Source organism: Hylobates moloch, unplaced genomic scaffold, assembly GCF_009828535.3.
Source record: "Hylobates moloch isolate HMO894 unplaced genomic scaffold, HMol_V3 SCAFFOLD_3, whole genome shotgun sequence".
NCBI lineage: Eukaryota > Metazoa > Chordata > Mammalia > Primates > Hylobatidae > Hylobates > Hylobates moloch.
The window spans coordinates 101,402,885-101,430,515 of NW_026652278.1; the positions used below are offsets into that span (position 1 = coordinate 101,402,885).

Genomic DNA, 27,631 nt, shown 5'->3' on the forward strand with positions numbered 1-27,631 from the left:
CAGGAGAATTGCTTGAACTCAGGAGGTGGAGGTTGCAGTGAGCTGAGATTGTGCCACTGCACTCTAGCCTGGGTGACAGAGCGAGTCCCTGTCTCAAAAAAAAAAAAAAAAAAAAAAGAAGGTTCAGAAGTTGAGGAGTTGAGGATATAGCTGGAAAGATAGGGAAGGACCTGACTGTAGAGGTCCTCAAAGTTAATGAAGGTGAGCAGAATAAGCCACCTTAAAAGAGGCCACTTTGGCATAAGGATTTTTCTGAGTCAAAGGCAATTGAGAAACAGCAGATACAGAAGGAACTCTCTGCCACCCCTATTTTTGCCTAAAAGCAGGGGATAAACTTCATACCAGGAAAAGGAGATAACTCTTATCACTGAAGATTGTAATAACTTGAGTCTGCATAATAAAACAAATTAAATAATACACATCTTCCACTAGTTTCCTCCATATACTTACTTTACTACAATTTGTTGCACATAGAAGCTGTATTAGTCTGTTCTTGCACTACTATAAAGAAATTCCTGGACCAGACATGGTGGTTCATGCCTGTAATCCCAGCAGTTTGGGAAGCTGACACAGGTGGATCACTTGAGGTCAGGAGTTCAAGAACAGCCTGGCCAACATGGTGAAATCCCATCTACTAAAAATACAAAAAAATTAGCCAGATGTGGTGGCATGTGCCTATAGTCCCAGCTACTTGGGTAGCTGAGGGATGAGAATCACTTAAACCCGGGAGGCGGAGGTTGCAGTGAGCTGGGATGGCGCCACTGCACCCCAGCCTGGGTGACAGAGTGAGACTCCATCTCAGAAAAAAAAATAAAAGAAAGAAAGAAATTCCTAAGACTGGGCAATTTAAAGGGAAAAGAGGTTTAATTGGCTCCTGGTTTTGCAGGCTATACAGGAAGCATGGCTGGGGAGGCCTCAGGAAACTTACAATCATAGCAAAAGGTGGAAGGGAAGCAGGCACATCTTCACATAGCCAGAGAAGGAGGTAGTGAGGGGGGAGGTACCACACACTTTTAAATAACCAGATCTCATGAGAAGTCTGTCATGAGACAGCACTGGGGGGGATGGTGCTAAATCATTAGAAACCACCCCCATGATCCAATCACCTCCCACCAGGCCCTATCTCCAATATTAGGGATTAAAACTAAAGACAAGATTTGGGGGGGGACACAGATCCAAATCATATCAGAAGCCTAAAAGCCTATTACTTTGTCTTGTCACCTATCCACAATTTATTGCTCTTTGTTAAAATGGTATACAAGCAACAATGCCTAAGTACTTTTTGAAGGTTTTTACTTCTTTTCTGTGAGGCCCTCTGTGTACATCGGAGATAAACACTTTCTCGTATTAATTTTCTTTTGTCAGTTTAATTCACAGACCCCAGCCACTGAATCTAAGAGGGTAAAGAAAAAGTTATTTTTTTCCTCCACTACATTAAGCAAATGAATAATAGGAAGTAATGCTCAAAAGTGACAACTGACTTATGATTTAAATAAATAACTAAAATTTGGGATACTTAAAAGAAACTACTCTGTTTTTCCTAATATGTCCCATTTCCCTGAAACATTAAAAAAATTCTCCATAACATAGTCTTCCTGTATGTTGTAAAAATATAGAACAAAAAAAACTCAGGCTAAAGAAAAAGGTGAAATGTACGTCATATCACAGAGCCACTTAGTTCTAAGACCATGGGTGCTGAGAAACTTCAAAGGAAATGGAACAACTGAAATCTAATTCTAACTTTGAACTCAGTTAACATAAGAAGAGTCCCTTTTCCTCCCTTTACTTATTTTATGTCTGCTTTGATGGGCAGTGAAAAGGAATCTACTGGCTGAAATTAAAATGGTACAATCTAATATATGGTGGCTGGCTGTTATCAAAGGTGGTGGAGAACAGATGCAGGAAGTTACAAAGGAAAAGTCCAGAATTTCACCCTGAGTAAATCTCATTATAGCACCTCAGAAGACCTGGCTTTATGTCCTGGTTTCACCATGTTTAAGCCAGATAGATGTATCCCAGCTCAACTGCAGATTCTTCATCTGTGAAATGGGGATAGGATCCCTTGCCATCTTTTACAATGTTGTGAGAATTCAATGTGAAAGTATTTATAAACTGTAAGTCACTTTATACAAATAAAGCATTATTAAATTCCATCAACAGATAAAATAAACAGCTCTAAAAGAGATTTTTCTTCTTTTTCTTTTTCCCAAATCCCTATGCAAGTGACATTAATGTAAACATTCACTGTGGTACATAATGTCAGGGATAATGGTAAAACAATGCTAAATGACATACTCTTATATGCACACTTATCTTTTTGTCTGGCCTTAATTTGCTCTCCTCAGAATAAACATCTTCAACTCTAGCTGTACATTGGTGTTACTCTCTAAAAGCTAAATACTACAGGAATTTATATTTGATATTTAGGAAAAGCGCCAGACCTGGTGCTATCTGTACACACATTAGATAAAGGATCCAGCAAACAGATGCTCCTTCTTGCAATCAGCCAAGAACTTCTAATATTCTGACAACTTGTTAATCAACCAACATATGGTATCACTTTAGTAAACACAACACTCAGATTTTGCTTTTTACAGGGCATTTTCTGAGAGATGTAATGGTCCTGACTCATCAGCACTATTCACTGGAAATCAAGTGAAGCTAGCCTCCCCCACTACCTTCAATTTGTCTAATTGCTTGGGGAAAAATAAATATAGGCATTGAATGGAATTTTGTGTACTTTTTTTCTGAGTTGAGATTTTTAAACTGTCATCTTTGTAGACATTTGTAAAAGTAGTAGAATATCTTTATTATACAGATTTACATATATCACAGGTCAAAAAATGTCTGTAGTTCTACTATTTGATCCAGCAATCCCATTACTGGGTATTCAGAGGAAAAGAAGTCATTATATGAAAAAGATACTTGTGTGTGCATGTTTATAGCAACACAATTCACAATTGCAAAAATATGGAACCAGCCTAAATGCCCACTGATCAACGAGTGGATAAAGAAATTGTGATATATATATATATATATATGATAAAGATATATATGACACAAAGATATATGTGATATATATGACAAAGAAATTGTATATATATATATATATATGACGGTGAGAAGTGACAACATGCTAGCAGCCCTCGATTGCTCTCAGTGCCTCCTCAGCCTTGGTGTCCACTCTGGCCATGCTTGAGGAGACCTTTAGCCCACTGCTGCACTGTGGGAGCCCCTCTCTGGGCTGGCCAAGGCCTAAGCCGGCTCCCTGTGCTTGTGGGGAGGTATGGAGGGAGAGGCGCAGGTGGCAATTGGGGCTGCACATGGTGGGTGCAGGCTCAGCAGGCCCCACACTCGGAGCAGCCAGCTGGTGCCAGCGGCCCCGGGCAGTGAGGGGCTTAGCACCCGGGCCAGCAGCTGCGGAGGGTGTGTCAGGTCACCCAGCACTGCCAGCCCACCTGCGCTGTGCTCAAATTCTCACCAGGCTTCAGCCACCTCCCCATGGGGTAGGGCTTGGGACCTGCAGCTCGCCATGCCTGAGCCTCCCCTGCCCCATGGGCTCCTGCGTGGCTTGAGCCTCCCTGACAGGTGCCACCCCCTGCTCCATGGTGCCCGGTCCCATCAACCGCCCAAGGGCCAAGGAGTGTGGGTGTGCAGTGCAGGACTGGCGGGCAGCTCTGCCCGTGGCTCTGGTGCATGACCCACTAGGTAAAGCCAGCTGGGCTCCTGAGTAGGGTGGGGACTTGGAGAACTTTTATGTCTAGCTGGAGGATTGTAAATGCAGCAATCAGCCCTCTGTGTCTAGCTCAGGGATTGTAAAATCACCAGTCAACACCCTGTCAAAACAGACCAATCAGCTCTCTGCGAAATGGACCAATCAGCTCTCTGTAAAATGGACCAATCAGCAGGATGTGGGTGGGGCCAGATAAGCGAATAAAAGCAGGCTGCCCGAGCCAGCAGTGGCAACCTGCTTGGGTCACCTTCCACACTTGGAAGCTTTGTTGTTTCACTCTTTGCAATAAATATTGCTGCTGCTCACTCTTTGGGTCCGCACTGCCTTTATGAGCTGTAACACTCACCATGAAGGTCTGTGGCTTTACTCCCAAGGCCAGCGAGACCACGAACCCACAAGGAGGCATGAACAACTCCGGACGGGAGGAACAAACAACTCCAGATGCGCCACCTTAAGAACTGTAACACTCACCATGAAGGTCTGCAGCTTCACTCCTGAAGCTAGCAAGACCATGAACCCACTAGAAGAAAGAAACTCCAAAGATGTCTGAACATCAAAAGGAACAAACTCTGGACACACCATCTTTAAGGACTGTAACACTCACCGCAAGGGTCCGTGGCTTCATTCTTGAAGTCAGTGAGACCAAGAACCCACCAATTCCGTACACAATGGAATACTACTCAAAAAAAGAATGAATTAATGGCATTTGCAGCAACCTGGATAAGATTGGAGACTATAATTCTAATTGAAGTAACTCAGGAATGAAAAACCATACACACACACACACACACACACACACACACACACACCATGGAATACCAGTCAGCCATAAAAAGGAGTGAAATAATGGCATTCACAGCTACCTGGATGGAACTGGAGATCATTATTCTAAGTGAAGTAACTCAGGAATGGAAAACCAAACATTGTATGTTCTCACTGATAAGTGGGAGCTAAGCTATAAGGATGCTAAACTATAAGGACCTAAGCTATAGGGATGCAAAGGCATATGAATGATACAATGGACTTTGGAGACTCGGGAAAAGGATGGAAGGGGCGTGAAGGATAAAAGACTACACATTGGGCTGGGTGTGGTGGCTCATGCCTGTAATCCCAGCACTTTGGGAGGCCAAGGTGGGCAAATCACCTGAGGTCAGGAGTTTGAGACCATGCTGACCAACATAGTGAGACCTTGTCTCTACTGAAAATAAAAAAAAAAAAAATTAGCCAGGCATGGTGGTGCACCTGTAATCCATCTGCTTGGAAGGCTGAAGAAAGAGCATCAGTTGAACCCAGGAGGCAGAGGTTGCAGTGAGGTGAGCTCATGCCACTGCACTCCAGCCTGGGTGACAGAGGGAGACTCCACCTTCAAAAACAACAACAACAACAACAACAACAACAAAAACACTACACATTGGGTATACTATACACTGTTCCAGTGATGGGTGCACCAAAATATCACAAATCACCACTAAACAACTTATTCATGTAACAAAACACCACCTGCTCCCCCACAATCTATTGAAATGAATAAATAAATAAAAATTTTAAAAAGTCTGTAGTTCCTTGATTAGTTTCCTGAGGACTGCCATAACAAAATACCATAAACTGAGTTGCTGAAAACAAGAGACATTTATTTTCTCATAGTTCTGGAGGCTAGAAGTCTGAAAGTAAGTTGTTGAGAGGGTTATGCTCCCTCTGAAGCCTCTAGGTGGGGATCCTTCCTTGCCACTTTCAGCTTGGTAGCCCAAAGCCTTTCTTGGTTAATCCTCTTCTGTGACAGGAAATGGGGTTTCAAGGTATAGCTTTAGACTTGTGTGTGTGTGTGTGTGTGTGTCCACAAGCATGCACATATGTGCACATAGTTTGGATGGGAAAAATACTCTCCTCTCCCCTAGGGTCTGGTGTGGTTGGTGTGGATGCTGAGATGTGCAGAGATACCTGGGACACACATTTTGGTGAAGGACAAGCTGCCCAGGTGGCAAGGCAGCAAGCCAAGAGCTAGACAGACATAGAAGGACCTGCATTTGTGGTCTCTGAGTGATACTGGGCAGGGGTAATAATGATAACTCATACTCCATGTCCTATTGCCATTCCATAAAACTTCCAGAAAAGCTTGTCTCCACGCACAATGAAGCCCTTGTCTTACCCCTGCTGAGACTTGAGCCCCTTCTCCAGAAGTCAGGAGGCAGTAGACTTGACAGTGTCATCACAGAGATCGACTGGAATTAGAATGGTGCATTTCCATGATGGAAGAGAACATGGCAGGTGCCACAAGGCACATGTTCCTGAGGGTACAAGACAGCCCCATGGGAAATTCAGAAATGCCTGAGGGGCACATGGAAATTGATAAACTTATGGCAAAGAGATGTAGCTTGGACTTTGCAATTTGGACATTTAAAAGGCAACGTGACTTTTTTTGAAGTCACAGTCATTGGAGGAAAAAGATTTGGGTTACTCAAACTAATACTAGCAGTCTTATTAAAAAGGTAGTTGATAACTGTTAAGCATTTCCTATGGACCAGGCAGGATTTTAAGCTTTTGAAGTTCTAGAATTATCTAGGAACGATTCCAGTTTTAGAATCAGTTTCTACTTTAAGTGTCTAGGAAATATTTTATTGTATAAAGTTGAACCATCTTTTAGGTAGAGGATTGAACCAGATGATCTCTTTAGAAGTGGAAGTCTTAGATTCTGTAACTATTATGATATCATCTAAGTAGTCTTGGTAACTTTAGAGCAGATGTCCCCAACTTTTTTGGCACCAGAGACCAGTTTTGTGGGAGACAATTTTTACACGGACGAGGGTCAGGGGGTGGTTTTGAGGATGATTCAAGTGCGTTATGTTGATTGTGTACTTTATTTCTATTATTATTACATTGTAATATATAATGAAAAATTATACAACTCACCATCATGTAGAATCAGTGGGAACCCTGAGCTTGTTTTACTGAAACTAGATGGTCCCATTTGGGGGTGATAGGGGACGGTGATGGATTATCGGGCATTAGATTCTCATAAGGAGCATGCAACCTATGTCCCTCACACGCTCAGTTCACAATAGAGTTAGCGCTCCTATGAGAATCTAATACCACCAGTGATCTGACAGGAGGTGGAGCTCAGGAGGTAATGTGGGTGATAGGGAGCGGCTGCAAATACAGATGAAACTTTGCTTGCTGGCCTGCCACTCACCCCTGCTGTGCAGCCTGGTTCCTAACAGGCCACAAACCAGTACCAGTCCATGGCCTGGGGGTTGGAGACCCCTGCTTTAGAGTGTTATGCTTATGGGAATTGTCTTGTTAATAACTTCATTGAAACTTATAATTCTGGGTACAAAACAAAGGAACAGTCCACGGTTCACTTAAGAATGAGCCAGACAGTCAAGAGCAGGTCTGAAGTATCAGATCAAAGAGAGAAAACAGAAGTGAAAAGCAGATTCCAAACACCTGTAAAAACAAAATACATGGAGTGCCTGAGTTTGAACTTGTGCACAGGGAGGGAATTGTGAACAATGCTGATGTCTCTGGTCAACTGTGTCCTTCAGATCTTCAACAGGTTATTTCAACATTGGTACTAGTGATGGCCAACACCTATATAGTCTTACTATGCGCTAAGCATGTTTAACCACTGGACAGATGTTAACTCATTTAATCTCACAATGGCTCAGTAAAATAGGTACTATTATTGTCTCAGTTCTGCAGATTGGAAAATGGAGTCACAGAGAGGCTAAGCAACTTTTCTAAGGTAACTCAGCTAGGATGCACTGTGGTCAAGACCCGAACCCAGAGAATTTGGCTCTGGTTTTTGTGCTCTTAGGGACTACACAAACTGCTTCTCAGAATTGTTACTGAGATGCTTTCTCCCTTCGGAATCCCAGAGCAGTCTATCTTGTCTCTATGAATTTGGACATGAAAGAACATCCTCTTGGCATAGTGGTCATAGGAAAATGGTTCCTCCAGGAGTGACAGATTATTTGACAGCGTTTCCTGTAAATCTCTTCTCCTTTTCCACCATGATGGGGCAAGATAGAAAAAGCCCATAGTCCCCGTTTAAATGGTTGCTGTCTCAATAGAAACCAAGAATTTCAAATTTATTATCTTCTTTTCTGTACTACCCTGTGTGAATTACACTCTCAGTATAATAGCCAAGGTTTGGGGCTTAATTTTTGGTTTCATCACATATGAATTGTATGATCTCTATCAAGCTATTTGCCATGTCTAAGCCTCAGTTTCTTCTTTGTTTAAATGGGGATAGTAATGGCCCCAACCTCAGAGGATGTTGTGAGGATGAAATTAAGACAATGTGTGTAAATTCCTCCCTACAGTTCCTAGTTTGCAGGAAGGTTTCAGTAACTTCTAGCTTTTTGCTATGATTTTTGATTATGGTGTCCATCATCATTATATTTATTTATTTATTTATTTGAGATGGAGTTTTGCTCTTGTTATCCAGGCTGGAGTGCAATGGTGCAATCTTAGCTCACTGCAACCTCCGCCTTCTGGGTTCAAGTGATTCTCCTGCCTCATCCTCCTGGCATGCACCACCACGCCCGGCTAATTTTGTGTTTTTAACAGAGACAGAGCTTCTCCATGTCAGTCAGGCTGGTCTCGAACTCCCAACCTCAGGTGATCCATCTGCCTCAGCCTCCCAAAGTGTTGGGATTACAGGCGTGAGCCACCGTGCCCAGCCGATCATCATTATTATTGAAGGAAAAACAATATTAACTTTTAAAAACATTTATTGTAATTTGGAAATTAAACATTTTCAATTTTTAAAATTTTAGGTGTTTCCAATGCTTTTTATTAGGATCATTTATTTTTAAAAATTTCATGAAGACCTTGTAAATATCTAGACTAATGGAGTCCCTTCTAGCCATGCTATATTCCCTATTTATGAGGGTTTTTCAATAAAAATGTTCCTGTTGCTTTTGTTATCAGAGCCATGTATTTTGGTGTTATAAATTCGTTGTAAGCTGATGATGAAGATGATGATGATCATGATGACAATGTCATCACAAACCCATTCGCTCTGAGCACTCACATTCCAGGAGTACCTAATTTGGCTGAAGATAATTCTGATTATGTCTTTGAGTGAATGAAGTGCTTGATGCCTTCTTTGCTCTTGGCAGATTGATCCTACCAATCTAAGCTTTTAGGTGTCCCCTATGGGTTAGTAAGGCTTAGTTTTGCTGATGCCATTTAGAGAAAATAGAGTGTTTAGAAAACAACACTGGAATTTTCTTTTCTACTTGGCATTATTGGGCAGAACACATCCCTGAACAGGAAAGGCCCAACTGGGCATGCATTCAAGGGTATGTCACAGCCAGAGCACCCATAGGATGTGGGCCCCTTCACTCATAAGACAGTTCTAGGGAGGATATCTCACAGCTACACATAGTACTATTTTGTAGGTTTCTAACTTTCAATCCATGCAGACTTTTCTTCAAGTTTATAGGGCACATATTTGGATTTGGAAACTTCTAGTCAACTCAGAATAGAAATGAATGGCAGCAACTTAAATCTTTTGCTCTATAAACAGTAGAGGTAGTGGAGATTATTTATATAGAATCAGAAGCAGTGAGGGTCTTTTGACCATCATGTCCATTCACTACTGCCTTTGTCCTCTCTATATCACTGACTTTGGACTTATTTACTGTGCACCCATCCTTAGCCTTCGTATGGGGGATGTTGTCAAAGAGCCTCCCCTCAGAATGTCTCCAGACAGTGCATTCCTGTAAAACCCATTGACTCAATATTTCACAGCCAGGAAAATAATGAAGTTCCCAAACGAGGCAAATTTCACACAGTGAGCTTGGGAACAGATTGGAGAGTGTCTCTGTTTTCTTTAAAAAACCAAACAACAGAAATGCTTGAAAAAGACTCATTCATCAAACACAAAGGCCAGCTTCCCCTGGGAGTCCCACCTTCCTCTCCTCCTTTCAGGAGCGAGTCTATTTATTTCCTTGTTCTGAAGCCCCAACTTACTACCCGGCAAAAAGCAACCAGTGCTGCAAAATATTGAATGTAGAATAAAGTCTTTTCAACACTGCTGTATTTAGGACAGAAACAAACTAGCATTGGAAGATGTTACTCTTAATTTAATTTGGGTTTTTGTATAAAGCATGGATGTATGTAGATAATCACAACGAGTAGTCTCTTTACTAGCATAAAATCTACATTTTCCATGGCTAGCAGAGAGCTGCACTTACATAACACAATCAACCATTGCTATCAGATATAGCCTGTTTATGAAAAATATCCCTTAAAGCTTTTTGAATACTAATAAATTATCTTCCAAAATAGTAATTTAGGGAGCTTAGGTGTTTTTTCTTTTTGTTGTTGTTTACTGTTTTACGAGTGTGGAATACTTTATGTCCTATAAATTGCTTAGGGTCAGAGGCACTTTATATGGGTTGCCATGGAAACCAGATGATGACCCAGACTGGGAGAGGAGCTCATCTTTGTCTAAGAGAAGCACCCTTTTCCTTGGAAGGGTCCTGGCAACCTAGGATGCCTGAGGGCTGTGCAGACCCTGGCACAGCAAACATGGGACAAGTTAAATACTCTGCAGAATTTGATGGACTTGCTGATTGAATACAACCATCTTTTCCAGATCTACACTTCATTCATTAATTCATTATGAATTTTTAATTTATTGGATAACTATTAGGTATTCAGTTATGGCAGGGAACAAAACGAATTCCCTATCCTCACAGAGATAGCCTTCTGGTGGTGAAGACAATGGTAAACAATGAGTGGTCAATGCAGTGAAGAAAGATAAAGCAGAATATATGCTAGAGACTGATGGCGGTCTTATTCAGAGGGTGGGCGGGAGGGTGACTGGGGATAAGAAAGCCATTGGGACTAGAATGGAGAGAATGAGAATTGAGTGATGGTGCATGGGTCAGGAAGAACAGGCATGGGCCAAAACATTGAGGCCTCATAAACTTTTATGCCAAGTGTGATAAGAAGCAATGGTACATTTACTGACATCCTTAAAGTTCTGAGCTTTAATGCTCCAGGCAATTTAAAGATAGTAGATAAATAATAAATGAAGATCAACATTGGGCACAGCACAAAAATTTGACATGTCGAAGACTTTTGAAAATGTTGTTGTATCTCGTGTTTCTGAAGGGTTAACTATGCTCATTATATCAATTGCGCTTCCTGCCTGGTTCTCCAGGTCCCACTGGCTGGCAGCTAGAGTCTTGTGAATTATGCACTTGAATGACCTTGTGCTCTGCCAACACCTAGATCGTGTGCTTGGCAAGCACACCTAAGAGTGAACTTAAACACACCTTCAGAGCCACTGCTTGATGATCCAGATGAAAAATGGCCTCTTTAGATTATGGAGTTTCCTTTACTGAAGAAAAGAAAAATAATTTCTCCAGGAAGTGAGAGGTAAGGTGCTCTGTTATGTAGGACAGCCTTTGAGGCTGATGTGTGTGAACACTGATAATGTCAGACAGTGGCCGGAGAGAACCGAGGCTGGCTTCAGTGAACAGAGGAAACAGGGACAGCCTGTCTTCTGCTTCTGGGGAGTGTCAGGAAATCCTTTGATATATTGGCCAGTCTGCTCTTTCCTCCCACCTCACTTTATCATACAGAAAAGGACCCAATTTTTAAATAATCAGCCATTCAGCTGGTCACGTTTCTTTTAAGAAAAATGTAGGTGTCCCATGTAGGGAAAGAATGATCCACACTCCCACTGTTTCACAAAAGTTCTCCATAGCACAGAGGAAATGTCCTGCTGCATTTCAGCTTCTGCTTAAGAGTTTTCTTTGGAAAGATGCCATGCTGTAGTCAAACTCAGGACTGAATCCCATTTCATCCATTTTCTAGTTGTGCATGCTTAGACAAATTACTACTTTCATGGAGCCTCAGTTTTTCTTGTCTGAAAAAATATTCCCTCCTTATAAGTAAGCTTTAGGATTAAAAATTATATACCTATACCTCTATGATCTGACATCTAGTAGGCACTTAATTGATGGTCATAATTTTTACCATTGTGATGAATAATTCAAATCTTATAATTTTTAGGTCCTTGTGTCACATACCCCTAGCAATCCCCAGGATTCAAATTCAGTAATATCTGGAGAGTGAAGAATCTGCCAGAATTAGAATCCTTATGTTCTATCCATTAACAGAGGTCATGGTTCATATATTGGAAACCTAACCCCCAGTGCAATAGTGTTGGGTGGTGGGGCCTCATGAGAGATGTTTTCATGAGGGCTCTGCTCTCATGAATGGGTAATGTTAACTCAGGATTGGGTTTGTTATAAAAGTGAGTTTGGCCCCCATCTTGAGGTTTCTTGCACTCACTTGCTCCTTCCACCACTGGATGACACAACATGAAGGACTTTGCCAGATGCCAACTCCTTGATCTTGGACTTCCCAGCCTCTAGAATCATGAGCCAATAAATTTCTCTGTGGCATACCATTACAGCAGCACAAAACAGACTAAGACATGCCTATATTGTTCTAAATGATCACTAGAAAACATTGGGTTTGTGTGAGGGAGGGGAGCAGTGTCAGTGAGGAAAGAGTTTTGTTCATGACTATAAACGTAATAATGGAAGGATACTGAGTTCTTCACAGTTGTCCAAGTTGGGTAAAGGTGGAAAAACACTTAGCTCTCAGAAGTGAGAGGGCCTAGGTCTGTCCCTCTACAAGATAATCACCCCTTGACTGCTAGAAAGGGACAGGAGGCCGTTACATCTTGGGCTCTATTTTGCGCATGTTGTAGAGAACTACAGGAAAGAGATAAAGACATCCTGAGTTTGCACTGTTACCAACAAATGATTTCACCAATGCTATGACACCTTTGAATCCTACAATATACTGAGAGGAGAAATATAGGGCATTGGTTTGCTTCATATTTTTGTAACATCTAAAGTACACACACACACACACGCGCGCACACACACACACACCAAACCTTTCTAACATTTCTAAGTAAGTGTTATTTTGTTATTCAGTGCTTTTTATCAGAAAGATGAAAGGAATTTGCAAAAGGAGAGACAACCTAAAACAAAGACTAGAGAAGTCCAAGCAGAAAGGAATCTTACCAGTTGACTGTCATTCAATATCTTTTTTAAAAAAGTAAGTGTGTTTCCTGTTTTTTAATCATTCGGGAAATGTATCTTCCTTTTAAAAAGAGATTATGTGAAACCCAAAGCTATATACTTAACTTTTAACTTATTTACTGTCATCCCTTTCCAAAGTAGCTTTCTTCTCCAGCTATCAGCACCCGAAATGTGTTTCTTCTGATCAAAATTCTTTTTTTAAAAAATGAATTAATTTTTTTGTTGTTGATACATAATAGCTGTACATAGTTTTGTAGCACATGTGATAATCTGATACATCCATATAATCAAATCAGGGTAATTGGGATGTCCATTACCTTAAATATTTATGTTGTCTATATGCCAGGAACATCTGAATTATGCCCTTCTAGCTTTTTTAAATTTTTTAATTTTTTATTTGAGACTGAGTCAGGCTGGAAGTGCAGTGGCATGATCTCAGTTCACTGCAAACTCTGCTTCCCAGGCTCAAGTGATTCTTGTGCCTCAGCCTCCCCAGTAGCTGGAATTACAGGTATGCACCATTACGCCCAGTTAATTTTTGTATTTTTAGTAGTGATGGGGTTTCACTTTGTTGGCCAGGCTCATCTTGAACTCCTGACCTCAAGTGATCCACTCGCCTTGGCCTGCCAAAGTGCTAGGATTACAGGAGTCAGCCACCACGACTGGCCCCTATTTTGAAATATACAATTGATAATGTTGACTGATCTATTGAACACTAGATCTTATTTTTTTTTTATCTAAGTGTATATTTGTACGCGTTAATCAACAACAGAGGTTATTCTTAACGTGAATTTCAGTGCATTTTCTTTTAATCTAGTTTTCAACAGCCACAGGACATGCCTTCCTAGGTTGTGCACCCATTGAGAAACAATCTCACAGGTGATTTCTTTATTAAGGTGATTTATTTATCAAGGAAGGAGGAAATGAGGGTGGTGTTTTTCTTTTCAATCACTCAGTTTTATTAAAAAGTGTCCTTGAAATTTTAAAAATGATTTGTCCAAAGGTCTAAAAAGTCCTTCGAAGCTGCAGAAAAATGACTTTCAAAAAATAAATTTTTAATCCTTTTCTTTCTTGACTCTTACAAAATTGGAGGTGGGGAGGAGGATGGAGCGTGGAAGAAGAAAGGCAACTGAGTCTACAGCACCAAGGGTGTGTCTTGAGTCTTGTTTTTTATAAACTGTCTTGTCACCTCGGCCTCTGATAAAAGGCCAGCAAAGTTCACCCAAAGATAAATCAAATGCCTGAAGAACTCTCTTGCTAAAGGTTCAGCAAACTGCCTTTTTTCTGCTCTAGTTAGGAGACTGGATAGTTTGAACTCAGTGATGAAAACATGAAATGGTTTCATTTGTCTAATTTTTCCAGTTATGGGCTTCAACCATGCCCTGTCAAATACCATTTTCCTGTTCCTTAATGATACCTGAGCAAGATCCTATAAACTTCTGGTCACTTGGAGTTACAAAAAGTCTGGGCCAGTTGAAAACTCGAATTTGTATCCAACTTAAATCTAATCTCTTCCTTTTCTCTGGTGCAGGCTGGGCGATGCTCAGGGTATACGCCATGGGTACAGAAAACGTTCTGCTTCTAGGTCCTCCACCTCCACCTCCATTCAAAATCTTGCTCCTTGGTGGGTCTGGATCAGTGGAGAGGGATTGGGCGAATCCTCTCTGGGTGGATTTTGTTTTCTGTTTTTTGCATCTTGCACTAACACTGACACATTCTTAGCATGTCTTGTGTGACGGCATCCACGTGTGGATCTTGGGTGCCAGACCAGGGTGCGGACAGTTCCTGGAGGTGAGAGGTCAGGCTCCTATTCAACTTGTCCCATTCCCAGCAATACTCTTCCAACCTTACACATACAAGTGCATCCTCTGCGAAACTTGGGAGCTTTGTCAGCTGCTGGAGAACTCTCAAGATGGCACCAGCCTGTCTATGGTCTATGTGGGAATCACCGCCATCCTTGCCATGCCATGCAGTGTAAGTACAGTTAGCTTCCTGGCCACTTCTCTTTGCTTTACTCTGCCATTTTTCTCTTATTTGCTTTTCCCCAGGTTAACAAAGCTCAGGAACTGAACTGTTGGTTTGCTCCCTAAGCAGACATCTGCCCAGCCAAAGAGGTACCAGTCTTCCACTTTTGCCAGCACTCTTCTCTTCAATGCAATCTTCCCTTGGCTTCAAGAAGGGGAAGGCACACTTCCTGTCCCCAGGGAAGAGTATCCCCTGTCACAATGAGCATGGCATCCACTGAGTGGTCCCAAATAGTCCACAAATATTATTCTCTCTTCTTTTCTTCCTGGGACACAACTGGTTCTGATAGCAGTGCCTTTCCCCCTAGAATCCCTGAGGGAGGTGTCTGCTCCCAGTTGTTGGGGGTTATCTTAATTATGTGGGATACAGAAGTCTCTTTGTTCTCAGATTTCACCCCTACTTGCCCATTCCAAGGGAACAGAAAATAGGTCCATTTAATAGTCTTTTCCACTACTATCTAAGTGTCTCCTGAAACTTACATCCATCAAACTACAAGCTTTTTCAGACTGACCAATTCATTCATCCATTTAACAAATATTTATTGAGTGCCCACTCTACACCAAGAACTATTCCAGGCACTGGAGATGTGGCAGTAACCAGGATAGATGGGGTTACCTCTCTCAGACAGCTTACACTCTATTGGAGGTGAACTCTTGGAACAGGTACACCAGTAAGATGATTTTAGATAGGGCTACCAAGATAGTAAAATAGGGTATGGTAGACAATGCCTGTAGGGGAGAGGATATCACTTAACATTGGTGGCTAGAAAAAGAACAAAGCTGGAGGCATCATGCTACCTGACTTCAAACTATACTACAAGGCTACAGTAACCAAAACAGCATGATACTGGTACCACAACAGAGACATAGATCAATGGAACAGAACAGAGCCCTCAGAAATAATGCCACATATGTACAACTATCTGATCTTTGACAAACCTGACAAAAACTAGCAATGGGGAAAGGATTCCCTATTTAGTAAATGGTGCTGGGAAAACTGGCTAGCCATATGTAGAAAGCTGAAACTGGATCCCTTCCTTACACCTTATACGAAAATTAATTCAAGATGGATTAAAGACTTAAATGTTAGACCTAAGACAATAAAAACCCTAGAAGAAAACCTAGGCAATACCATTCAGGACATAGGCATGGGCAAGGACTTCATATCTAAAACACCAAAAACAATGGCAACAAAAGCCAAAATTGACAAATGGGATCTAATTAAACTAAAGAGCTTCTGCACAGCAAAAGAAACTACCATCAGAGTGAACAGGCAACCTACGAAATGGGAGAAAATTTTTGCAACCTACTCATCTGACAAAGGGCTAATATCCAGAATCTACAATGAACTCAAACAAATTTACAAGAAAAAAACAACCCCATCAAAAAGTGGGCAAAGGACATGAACAGACACTTCTCAAAAGAAGACATTTATGCAGCCAAAAAACACATGAAAAAATGCTCATCATCACTGGCCATCAGAGAAATGAAAATAAAAACCACAATGAGATACCATCTCACACCAGTTAGAATGGCCATCATTAAAAAGTCAGGAAACAACAGGTGCTAGAGAGGATGTGGAGAAATAGGAACACTTTTACACTGTTGGTGGAACTGTAAACTAGTTCAACCATTGTGGAAGTCAGTGTGGCGATTCCTCAGGGATCTAGAACTAGAAATACCATTTGACCCAGCCATCCCATTACTAGGTATATACCCAAAGGACCATAAATCATGCTGCTATAAAGACACATGCACACGTATGTTTATTGTGGCACTATTCACAATAGCAAAGACTTGGAATCAACCCAAATGTCCAACAACGATAGACTGGATTAAGAAAATATGGCACATATACTCCATGGAATACTATGCAGCCATAAAAAAGGATGAGTTCATGTCCTTTGTAGGGACATGGATGAAACTGGAAACCATCATTCTCAGCAAACTATCGCAAGGATAAAACAGCAAACACCGCATGTTCTCACTCGTAGGTGGGAATTGAACAATGAGAACACTTGGACACAGGAAGGGGAACATCACACTCTGGGGACTGTTGTGGGGTTGGGGGAGGGGGGAGGGACAGCATTAGGAGATATACCTAATGCTAAATGACGAGTTAATGGGTGCAGGACACCAACATGGCACATGGATACATATGTAACAAACCTGCACATTGTGCACATGTACCCTAAAACTTAAAGTACAATTAAAAAAAAAAAAAAAAAAAAAAGATTGGTGGCTAGAGAAGGCTAATCTGAAAATGTGAAAATGTGATCCTTGAACTGAACCTAAGTGATTCCCAGGCAGGGCAAGTACAAAGGTCCTGGAGCCGTAGCCTGTTCATCTTGTTCAAGGAATTAAACAATAAGCATCTGGGTGGCTTTCCTATTCTCATCTTAGAAGTTCAATCTCCCAAGAGGTTGTCCCCTGTCCTTAGCTCACGCTAGGCTAGTACAGGAGATGAAAAGTTCACTGTTCATTCCATTGTTAGTCTACTCTATATATGGTAGGCCACTGCAGCTGTCTCTTTAGACTTAGAAATTTATTTTTTATTTAATTAAACTAATTAATTTTACAGACAGGGTCTCACTATGTTGCCCCCACTGGACTCAAACTTCTGGGCAACATAGTGAGTGATCCTTCCAGCTCAGGCTCCCAAGTAGCTGGGACTACAGGTATGTGTCATTGTGCCTCACTTAGACTTAGAGATTTTAGACAGGAGGGAGCCTTTTTCACCCATCTATTTGGGCCATGTGCCTGGGAGTGTCTTTATTAGAAGGCTATTGTAGTTCTGGCCAAATTGCCACCCATGCAAACATCAGCCACTAGGTAATGGGAAAATGAAGCTGGAAGGCTTTCCGAGCCTAATACCTTCCTAATGTGGTTTACAGATGAATTCACTTGCACATATAAAACATGTGTACTACACTTTAAAGCATCATACAAATAACAGTATGTTATTGTGAGGTGTAGTTACTAAAGTATGAATAATGAACGGAAAAGAAATAAGCTTCAAGAAACTCTAGGGTGCCGTTTCTCCAGTTGGTTTATTACTTTAAAACAAGGGAAACTCATTGGAAAATTGCCCATTATGTAAAACAAAATCACCTTCATAACTTTCATGCCTGAAATGGCATATTTCTTAATGGCAATTAAGAAATAGGAATGAAGAGATGGAATTTGAGAGTTGAGAGACATCCTTGAAGCCATTAATGACAATAGTCTCATTTTACAGATGAGCTAACAGATGTGCAAAAAGGTTAAGCAGCATCCCAAAGACACAGAGCATTTGTAATTGTCAGAATTGAACTTGAATCCAAATCTCTTTACTAGCAGTCTACTAGTCTTGCCACTGCATTGCAGTACCTCTAAAAAGTGTTACCTGATATACATCATATCAAAGGCCGGGGCCAACTGTGTTCTTAGTGCTGTTAGATGAGAGGTGTGGTAGGCAGCCTCCAAGAGGGTCCCCAGTGATGCCTGCTTCCTGACACTCCCCTTCTACATTGTTCCAGAGTTGGTCTGTATGACCAATAGAATATAACAGAAGTGATTGTTTCCATGTCATTTCCAAGATGGATTATAAAAGACTGTGGCTGCCATATTGGTCTTTTTCTCTTGGATCATGTCCTCAGGGGAAAGCCAGCTGCTATGTCATGAAATTGCTCAGGCAGCCTTTGGAAAGGCCCACATAGCAAGGAAGTGAGACACTCAGCCAACAGCCAGCAAGAAACTAGTCTTGCCCACAATCACATAAGAGAGCTTGGAAACAGATCTTTTAGCCTCACACACCTATAGCCCTAGCCAAGAGCTTGACTCCAATCTCACAAGAGATCCTGAGCTTGAACCACCCAGCTAGGCTGCTCCCAGATTCCTAACATCCAGAAACTGTGAGATAATAAAAATTGATGGTTCATGTTGCTATTCTGGTGGGCAATTTTTTGTGCAGAACAGATAACTAATATAGGCATTGTGCTTTAATTCCTTGAAATCATCCTAGGTACCATGTGATGCGCCACATTACTTAGTGACAATGCTACCTTCTCACTCCTTGCACAGGGGAGAGACAAGCACCTGCTTGCTCCAGGGCCTGCCTGAGCTCAGGCTCTGCCACAGGGATGAAGAAGTTGGAGAATGTTTCTGCCAAATGCCAACGACGCCTCCTCAAGGACAATTCATGGAGGCTGTTAGCCTGTGCTCAACTTCCCTTGGCAAAACTGCAACAAAGGCATGGCAGCAGTTTGATGTTCATAGAGAAGAGTGAATACAAAGCATGGCTTTAGGCAGACTTCCTTTAAACATGCACAGTCTCCTGCTGCTGTCTTACGCTTTTGAAGGACTGGAAATTTCCAGAGGCTGTTCTTTCCCTGCCCTGTTACAAGTTTGTTCTGGATTCTGTAGAAAGGATTTTTGAAAGTACCTTTGAACCCAAATTTGATATTTTCTTAACCAGTTCCAGGGCTGTGGACACTTCAAAATACTTGCAGTTTTTTAGGGAGTGGGATTTATTTGTGCTGGTGTGCTTTGGGTCTAGAAAGCATCATTGAGCACCTCAGATATACCTCCTTTGTTTTTCTGCTAGACTGCATCTCTTTCCTTCTTCATTGTTAAGTTTGAGCTCATCAGATTCATAAAGCTTTTCTAAAGTGATTCTATCTAGCTCATATCATTTCTTATCCATCTACTTTGAACCATTATCCCTCATTCAGGAGAAGAGCTGAGCTTGGTTCTACATTCCTCTTGTCTCTATGGGTGTCCTTCCTGGCTCCCAACATTGAATCTCAAAGATAAGGGACTTTCAAAGCTTTAACAGTGGAGGCTTAATCAATGTCACCGAATAATGCCAGTGCCTGAGAGGCTGGGGTGGTAAGGAAGGGGTTGAATAATGGTAACAACGTCAACTCAACCTAGACTTGAACTTTCTTTATTGAGACTTTGAGTATTGTGTTCTCAACTTATATCTTTAAATCTTTATATCATTATAACTTTATATCTTTATATCTTCTCAACTTTCCTGTGTGGAAAGTAAAACAAAACAAAACAAAACAAAATCCATGATCCATTGTCACATAGTTGAAGACACAGGGACAGAAAAGTCTTGTGTGTGTTAATAGTGTATTTCAGGAGGTAGAGCCCAGCGTTCACAAAGTCAGAGGTGGACTTTGTGAAGGTTGGACCAGATCATCTAAAAGGCATGACTAACGGTGACATCACAGGGGATGCTGAAAGGTTCTCTTGCTGTTCTGTCTCTCCTTCCCACAATGCCTGAAACCCACCATTACCATGAATGCCTGTACAGTAGAATTACTGTCTTTTGAAATGCGGATGGTCTTAGAAGTGTTAACTTGCTCTCTGTTCTTAACATTTTATGGTGAAGGAGTTTACCAGAACATCTTCCCCCATGGCTCTGAGAGCATAATAGTTACATGGAATAGAAGGAGATAAGACCCAGCTAAATTTAAACCACGAGACTTCTCCTGAGTATAGCTGTTTCTTTACGGAGGTAGGGTTGCTCACTCACTCCTTACAAGGACTTGATGTCTGAGGTGAGGTTTTTTGCTTTTTGAAAAGTTTACAGGTAGGAAACTAAAAGCCAAGCACTCCCAGAAAGTACAAATAGAATAGCTGACTTTTCAAGTAAGAATTTATAGACTTGTAGGGGCCTAGTCATTAATGCTATTAAATTCAAACACTTTGGGGAATACCACTTTGGTATTTCAATTTTAGCCATAGCAAAGTCAGGAAGTGCAAAAGTTGAAGTTCTCAGGGCAAGAGTAATTCATCCCTGTTACACATTTTTGACAGAATCCTTACAAGTCCTAGAAATTTGTGTCTCTAATATACTCAATTTATTCAGCTGCTTTTGCAAAAGAGGACAGCACAGTTAGCTCCTTCTGGGCAATATGGTCACATTTTCAGCCTCATTATAGGACTCTTGGCATTTGGTTTGAAAGGCCGAGAGGAAAATCCATTTGTAGAACTTCTTTAGAGAGATAGGAGCCAAAACAGAAGAGGGGAACTATTGTTTTACTGTTCCCTATGGAAACACAGCGTTCAAGTTTGAAGTAACAAGGTTTTTTTACAATTGAAAATTGAAATTAAGAAAAAAGTACCATTCATATAGCATCAAAAACTTGAAATACTTAAGGATAAATTTCACAAAAGATATGTACTATATGTACACTGAGAGTATAAAATATGGCTTAAAAAGTTAAAGAAGTCCTAAATAAATGGAGAGATATATGCCACATTCTTAGGTTGGAAAAATTAATATTGCTAAAATATCATTTTTGCCTAAATTGATGTATTCCTATAAACATTCCAGAAGGCTTTTTTTTGGTAGAAATTGACAAGATATTATTAAATGCTTGTTAAATGATATTAAAATGCTCATTAATTGGAGAGAACCTAGAATAGCCACAACGATTTTGAAAAAGAAGAGCCAAGTTAGAGAACTAACACTATCTGACGTCATGCCTTATGCATTTATCATAATCCAGACAGCATGGAATTAACAGAGAAAAGATGGGCAAGTAGATCAATGGGACAGACTAGAGAATCCAGAAACATACCCACACTAATATTATATAGACAACTGATTTTTGACAAAGGTACAAAGGCAATTCTATGGGGAAAAAATAAGCTTTTCAACAAGTGGTTCTAGAACAATTAGATATCAAAGAAGGAAACAAACTTCAATGGGTATCTTGCACCAGATAAAAACTCTATATATATCATAGACCTAAATATGTATCATAGACACTATATATATCATAGACCTAAATGTAAAACCTAAAACTTCAAAACTATTTTTTTTTTTTTTTTTTTTTGAGACGGAGTTTCACCATGTTAGCCAGCATGGTCTCGATCTCCTGATCTCGTGATCCTCCCGCCTCAGCCTCCCAAAGTGCTGGGATTACAGACGTGAGCCACCGCCCCCGGCCTTCAAAACTGTTAAAACAAATCCCAGGTATATTTTTATACACTCATTTTTCTTAAGTGAATCCTAGGAGTGGAATTGCTGGATCATATGTGTTTAAGTTTTTAAGAAACTACCAAACTGTTGTGCAAAGTGTCCCATTTTATATTCTTTTTTAAATCATTGACAATGTTTATTATGAAGAAACTGTAGTAGTAGGTTTTTTTTAAAAGAATGTTGGTTTTAGAATACACCAAGAGGACACTGTATGACAGGACATATACAAACAAGGATAATTAAAATATTAAATACTATCTAAATTAAAACACCATAATTCAAATTGCTAATTATAATCTTTGTGTCTTGGTAGAAATAACTATAGTCCCCCTTCAGGAAATTCACCCCCACCTTCTCATGAAAACTATGAAGTCTCACCAGAATTTCAGTTACTTAATTTACAATAATCAATGCTGAGTTTTCTGTGTTGAAGCATGCACTGTTACAGAAAGCACAAAATTCTATTTACAGGGATTTTTAGTTTTCTTTAAAATGTATCTCAAGCATCTTTTAAAGTGTGAGCCACAAATAGGCTGTATCCTTAATGAAAAAGGCTTCTTCCTAAAAGAAGTATGAGATAACTATCCAATACTGCAGGAACGGTTATATAACTAACCGAAGGAACCAGCAGCACTCTGCTAACTCTGTTTTAGTGTAGCAACCTCCTCCTTGGTCTTCTATTACTGGCCAGACATGTACTCCATTGCTTTGGATACAAGATTTTCATTTGTCAGAAATAACCTGATAATCACCAGTAGAAGCTTAGTATGCTGTAGCAAGAGGTCTCATGGCAGAAATACTAGGAGTACTTCTAGGTTGTGCTGGAATACCTAAAGTTTTGATTGGTGGTGTAAAGGCGAAAGATGGAGATGATAAACACGTCTGTCAGTGCTTCCCATTACACTTTAGTCAATACAGGGTTTTACACCAATCATGATGAATTCTCTAAAAATCCTCCCATCTTTGGTTAAGGCTTTCCAAGCCTGCAGTTTAGACTGATAATGAATATACATTCAATTTCCTGTGTTAGACATCACGTGTTTTAAGATATTCCCATACTGTGCAAATTGTAATAATATGTAGGAAGCAGAGGCTTGAGAAAACCCAAACACAGTCACCCAAGTGTCATCAAGGTGATCTTCTGAAGTCAAAGAATCTCCTTGAGTATAAAAAGAATCCAACTGGGAAGGAGATAATGTCATCTTTCATGGCTGACCGATATTTGCTGGACTAAACATACTTTGCCCTGTTCCAGGAGTCGATGTAACTCCAGTAAGAGAACTCTGCATTATGAAATGTCTGGCTGTCTTCTTGAAGTTAAAGGTGTTGATCCAAGTCCCAGGCTAGAAATGTCATCATATATACTTCTAACTTGTGAAGCGCCACTTTTATCTTTCTGAGCTAGTACAACTGGTTGTGGTGGTGACCCACCTGCAAGTAAAGGTGATCTCATTTCCATTACTCCTATCAAAGGGCCACTAATTGATCAAGGCTGAGGAGTCACCAGAGCTGGCAAATTCCGCATTCAAAATCCAGGTTAGAACTGGGCATTAACTCCTGGCTTTGGAGATGAAGCCAGCATCATCGGTTCAGATCCTAACGCGGGTGCCTGGAGTTCCATGGCAAAGGCTGCCATTGCGTCAGCAACTTCTATTTTATATTCTCAGAAATAGCATACGAGAGTACCAGTTGCTCTACTTCGTCACCAACACTTGGTATAATCAGTCTTTTTAATTTTAGCCATACTGAGAGTTATAATCTCATTAATTTGCACTCCCTTAATAAACAATTATGTTGAAAATTCTTTTTGTGTGCTAATTTGCCATCCTTGTATCTTCTTCCAGATATATCTTTACAAATCCTGGGTATACTAGAAGAAAACAGGGGAGAAAATCTTTGTGACCTTGGGTCAAGGAAAGATTTCCTAGATATGATGCCAAAACCAAAATCCATAAAAGAACAAATTGGCTTCATCAAAATATAAAACTTCTGCTCTCTAAAAGACACTGTTAAGAGAACAAGAAGACAAGCCAGAGACTGGGGGAAATTCTTTGCAAAACATACATCTGATAAAGGACTTGTATCTAGAATAGAGAAAGAGCTTTCAAATTTCAACAATAAGAAAACAAGCAACCCAATAAAGAAGTATACAAGGGATTTCTATGGATACACCTGAAAGATAAAAGGATGGCAAATTAGCATACAAAAAATATTCAACAAAATTGTTCATTAAGGGCATGCAAATTAATGAGACTGTAGCTCTTAGAATGGCTAAAATTAAAAAGACTAATCATATCAAAGGCTGGTAAGGAAGTAGAACAACTGGTACTTTCATATGCTATTGCTAAGAATGTGAAATGGACAAGCACGTTGGGCAACAGTTTGGTAGTTTCTTAAAAACTGAAACACATACTTACTATATGATCCAGCAATTCCATTCCTAGGATTTATTCAAGAAAAATGAGTATTTAAAAGTGTACTTGAGATGTGCTTTAATCAGGTATGTTAAGACATGCAGACACAGAAATGATTGTTGTGAAGGAAGTTGTTTTACTCACAGTTCCCTAGAAATGGGAGGCATGGCACTCAAAGAGGCCACATGAGCAAGCACCAGGTCAGTCCTGAGTAAAAAGAGCCAGGGGAAAACATGAGCCTTTATCTGGTTTCTGCAGGAAGGAATGTGTGAGGCAGGATAAGAATAAATGAGCTTAGGACTGGCTAGTTTGAATAGTTTCAGCCGGCTCCAGGGTGTAGAGATTGCCCCTAGTTTTTTGGTACTCAGCCCTGGGGTGATTAGGGAAGGTGGACAGTGGCCCAGAGTGTAAGAGTCTGATCAAAGAGGCAGTGGGGAATTCCAGGCTCTGGACTGGTTAGTTTATGTATAAAAGTGATGTTGGCAGGTGAGTCTTGTTACCTTTAGGAACTGGCTTACCCTGGGAGAGGCAATGTCTCTAAGATCAGCAAGGTTTCAAATGTCAAAATATCAGAAACACATGGTTAATACAGAATTCTATCTCCATATAGAAACTTTATGTGAATGTTCATATTGGCTTTATTTGCAATAGCCCCAAACTGGAAACAAACCAAATATACGTCAAAAGTGAAATGGATAAACAGATCATGGCATATCCAAACAATAGGCTACTATTCAACAGTAAAAAGAAATGAATTATTGACCCCCACAAAAATGTAGATGAATCTCAAAATAATTATGCTGGTTGAAAAAGGGAGACAAAAATGGAGTATGTATGATACCATTTACTCTAGAAAATGCAAGCTAATTTGTAGTAACAGAAGACAGATCAGTTGATGGCCTGGTGATGAGGTATGATGGAGAAAAACATTAAAAATGGGTGATGGATTTGTCATTATTTTGACTGTGGTGGTAGTTTCATGGTATATACATATGTTGAGGTTTAACAAATGGGAAAATTTAAATGGGTGCAGGTACTAAAGGTATAAATGTGTGCATTTATACTTCAAATAAGCTATTTAAAACAACTGCTTGTGAAGGGAATATTTTATTTCCCAGTCTCTGAAGTTATCTAATCAGAATAAACTCTTAGCTCAACTTCAGGTCACAGAGTGGCCCAAATGATCCCCAGAGATAGTTGCAAACCCAATATTTTTTTTATTCCAAGACAGAGTCTCGCTGTGTCACCCAGTCTAGAGTGCAGTGGCTTGATCTTGGCTCACTGCAACTTCCGCCTCCCATGTTCAAGCAATTCTCCCTGCCTCAGCCTCCTGAGTAGCTGAGATTACAGGTGCCCACCACCAGCCCAGTTAGTTTTTGTATTTTTTAGTAGAGACAGGGTTTCATCATGTTGGCCAGGCTGGTCTTGAACTCCTGACCTCAGGTGATCCGCCCACCTCAGCCTCCTAAAGTGCTGGGATTATAGGCATGAGCCACTGCACCTGGCCCCCAACATTTTTTGAGAAGCAAATTGGGCTCAAAATTAGTAATCTTGGGTCTTGGTTCCAGCTATGCCATTGATTTGCTGTGTCATTTTAGGCAAATCATTCAATTCCTCCAGACCTCAGTTTTCTTGTGTATAATATGAATATGTGGAACTTAGATGTTCTCTAAGTGCTTTTCATTTCTCAACTGTGGATCCAGCACCACTAACTAGGGTTCTGTGGATCTATCCAAGTTTCCCAGCTCAGAGAGTTACAGATAACCCCTGATCCTATCTCCAGTTACGGACAGCCATTTGTCAAGGGCAAAAAGGAAAGGAGGCAGGAGCAGGTTAACAGGAGTTGTTTGGGAGTGCACTAAGTGTTTAAAAAAATTATTGTGGTAAAATACATATACCATAACATTATCATCGTAATCATTTTTAAGCATACAGTGCAGTGCCTTAAGTACTTTCACACTGATCTGCAAACATCGCCATCACCTGTCTCCAGAACTCTTTTTACCTTGCAACACTGGAACTCTGTATGCATTAAACACTACTCCCCATTCCCTTTTCCCCAGACACCTGGTTACCACCCCTCTACTTTCCTTTTTTTTTTTTTGACATGGAGTCTCACTCTGTTGCCCAGGCTGGAGTGCAGGGGTGCAATCTTGGCTCACTGCAACCTTTGCCTCCCAGGTGAAAGCAATTCTCCTGCCTCAAGGAGTATTCTCTATTCTGATTAGATAACTTCAGAGACTGGGAAATAAAATATTCCCCAAGTAGCTGGGACTACAGGCACACACAACCATGCCCAGCTAATTTTTGTATTTTTTAGTAGAGACAGGATTTCACCATTTTGGCCAGGAAGGTGTCAAACTCCTGACCTAAGGTGATCCACTTGCCTCGGCCTCCCAAAGTGCTGGGATTATAGGTGTGAGTCACCGTGTTCGGCCTCTCCTCTCTACTTTCTATCTCTATGAATTTGGCTACTCCAGGTACTTCATGTATGCAGCATCACACAACGTGCTAAGTGCTTTTATATTATCTTATTTAATCCTTCCAATAAGTCAGGAAGTAGGAATTATCCTCTTCATTATTATTTTTATTTTTATTTTCTTTTAGACAGAGTCTCATTCCGTCAGCCAGGCTGGAGTGCAGTGGCGTGATCACAGCTCATTGCAGCCTCAAAATCCTAGGCTCAAGCAATCCTCGTACCTCAGCCTCCTGAGAAGCTGGGACACAGGCGTGTGTCACCACATCTGGCTACTTTTTTTAAAAATTATTTTTTGTAGAGACAGAGTCTTACTCTGTTGCCCAGGTTGGTCTTGAATTCCTGGGCTCAAGTGATCCTCCTGCCTCACCCTCCCAAAGTGCTGAGATTACAGGCATAAGCCCGGGGGGAATTATCTTTTTAAAAATACCAAAAAGATGAACAAACTAAGGCTTTGATGGGAAGCTGTATATCATACAACTAAGAGTCACCGGCCCAGGAATGACACTTAGGTTAACTGCTTCCAAAGCCCTGAAACTTCCATTACTATAATTCAATAACAATGCATTTAATGAGAAAGCAGTGATCTAGCAAAGAGATAACAGAAGTTTGAGAACAATGTACAGGTCAGTGGAATTCATTCAACTCTCAGCCTTGACTGGATTATAATAGGCTGCTTAAAACCTTAGTAGCTCACTCTCCAGCTCTCTATAAATTATGTGTATGCATACATTAGTAAGAACGAAGTTACACAACGTACCTTCTTAAAACCAAGGTGAAATAAAAATGAGTTAGATCAAATGTGTAAAGCTCCAAGTGCCTTCTGAAAGACATATGGTACCATGTAACCACAGAACATGTTTTTATTACTTCCAGTGTTTAGAGCTAAATGTCTCTTGAAAACACAGAATAAGATTCCAGACAGACA

General features: G+C 40.6%; 2 protein-coding genes across 3 annotated transcripts in view; both read right to left on the bottom strand.

Moving 5' to 3' along the window:
- The window catches only part of KIAA1217 (KIAA1217 ortholog), an 877,411-nt gene that overhangs the window by 374,293 nt on the left and 475,487 nt on the right, over positions 1-27,631 (bottom strand). The gene's annotated exons all lie outside the window — the stretch shown is intronic.
- Positions 22,494-23,307, bottom strand: LOC116462590 (nucleoporin NUP35). Its single transcript, XM_032145221.3, is given in 4 exon segments — positions 22,494-22,539; positions 22,541-22,694; positions 22,697-23,104; positions 23,107-23,307. Coding segments are annotated over 4 exon segments (774 nt in total). The 5' UTR covers positions 23,273-23,307.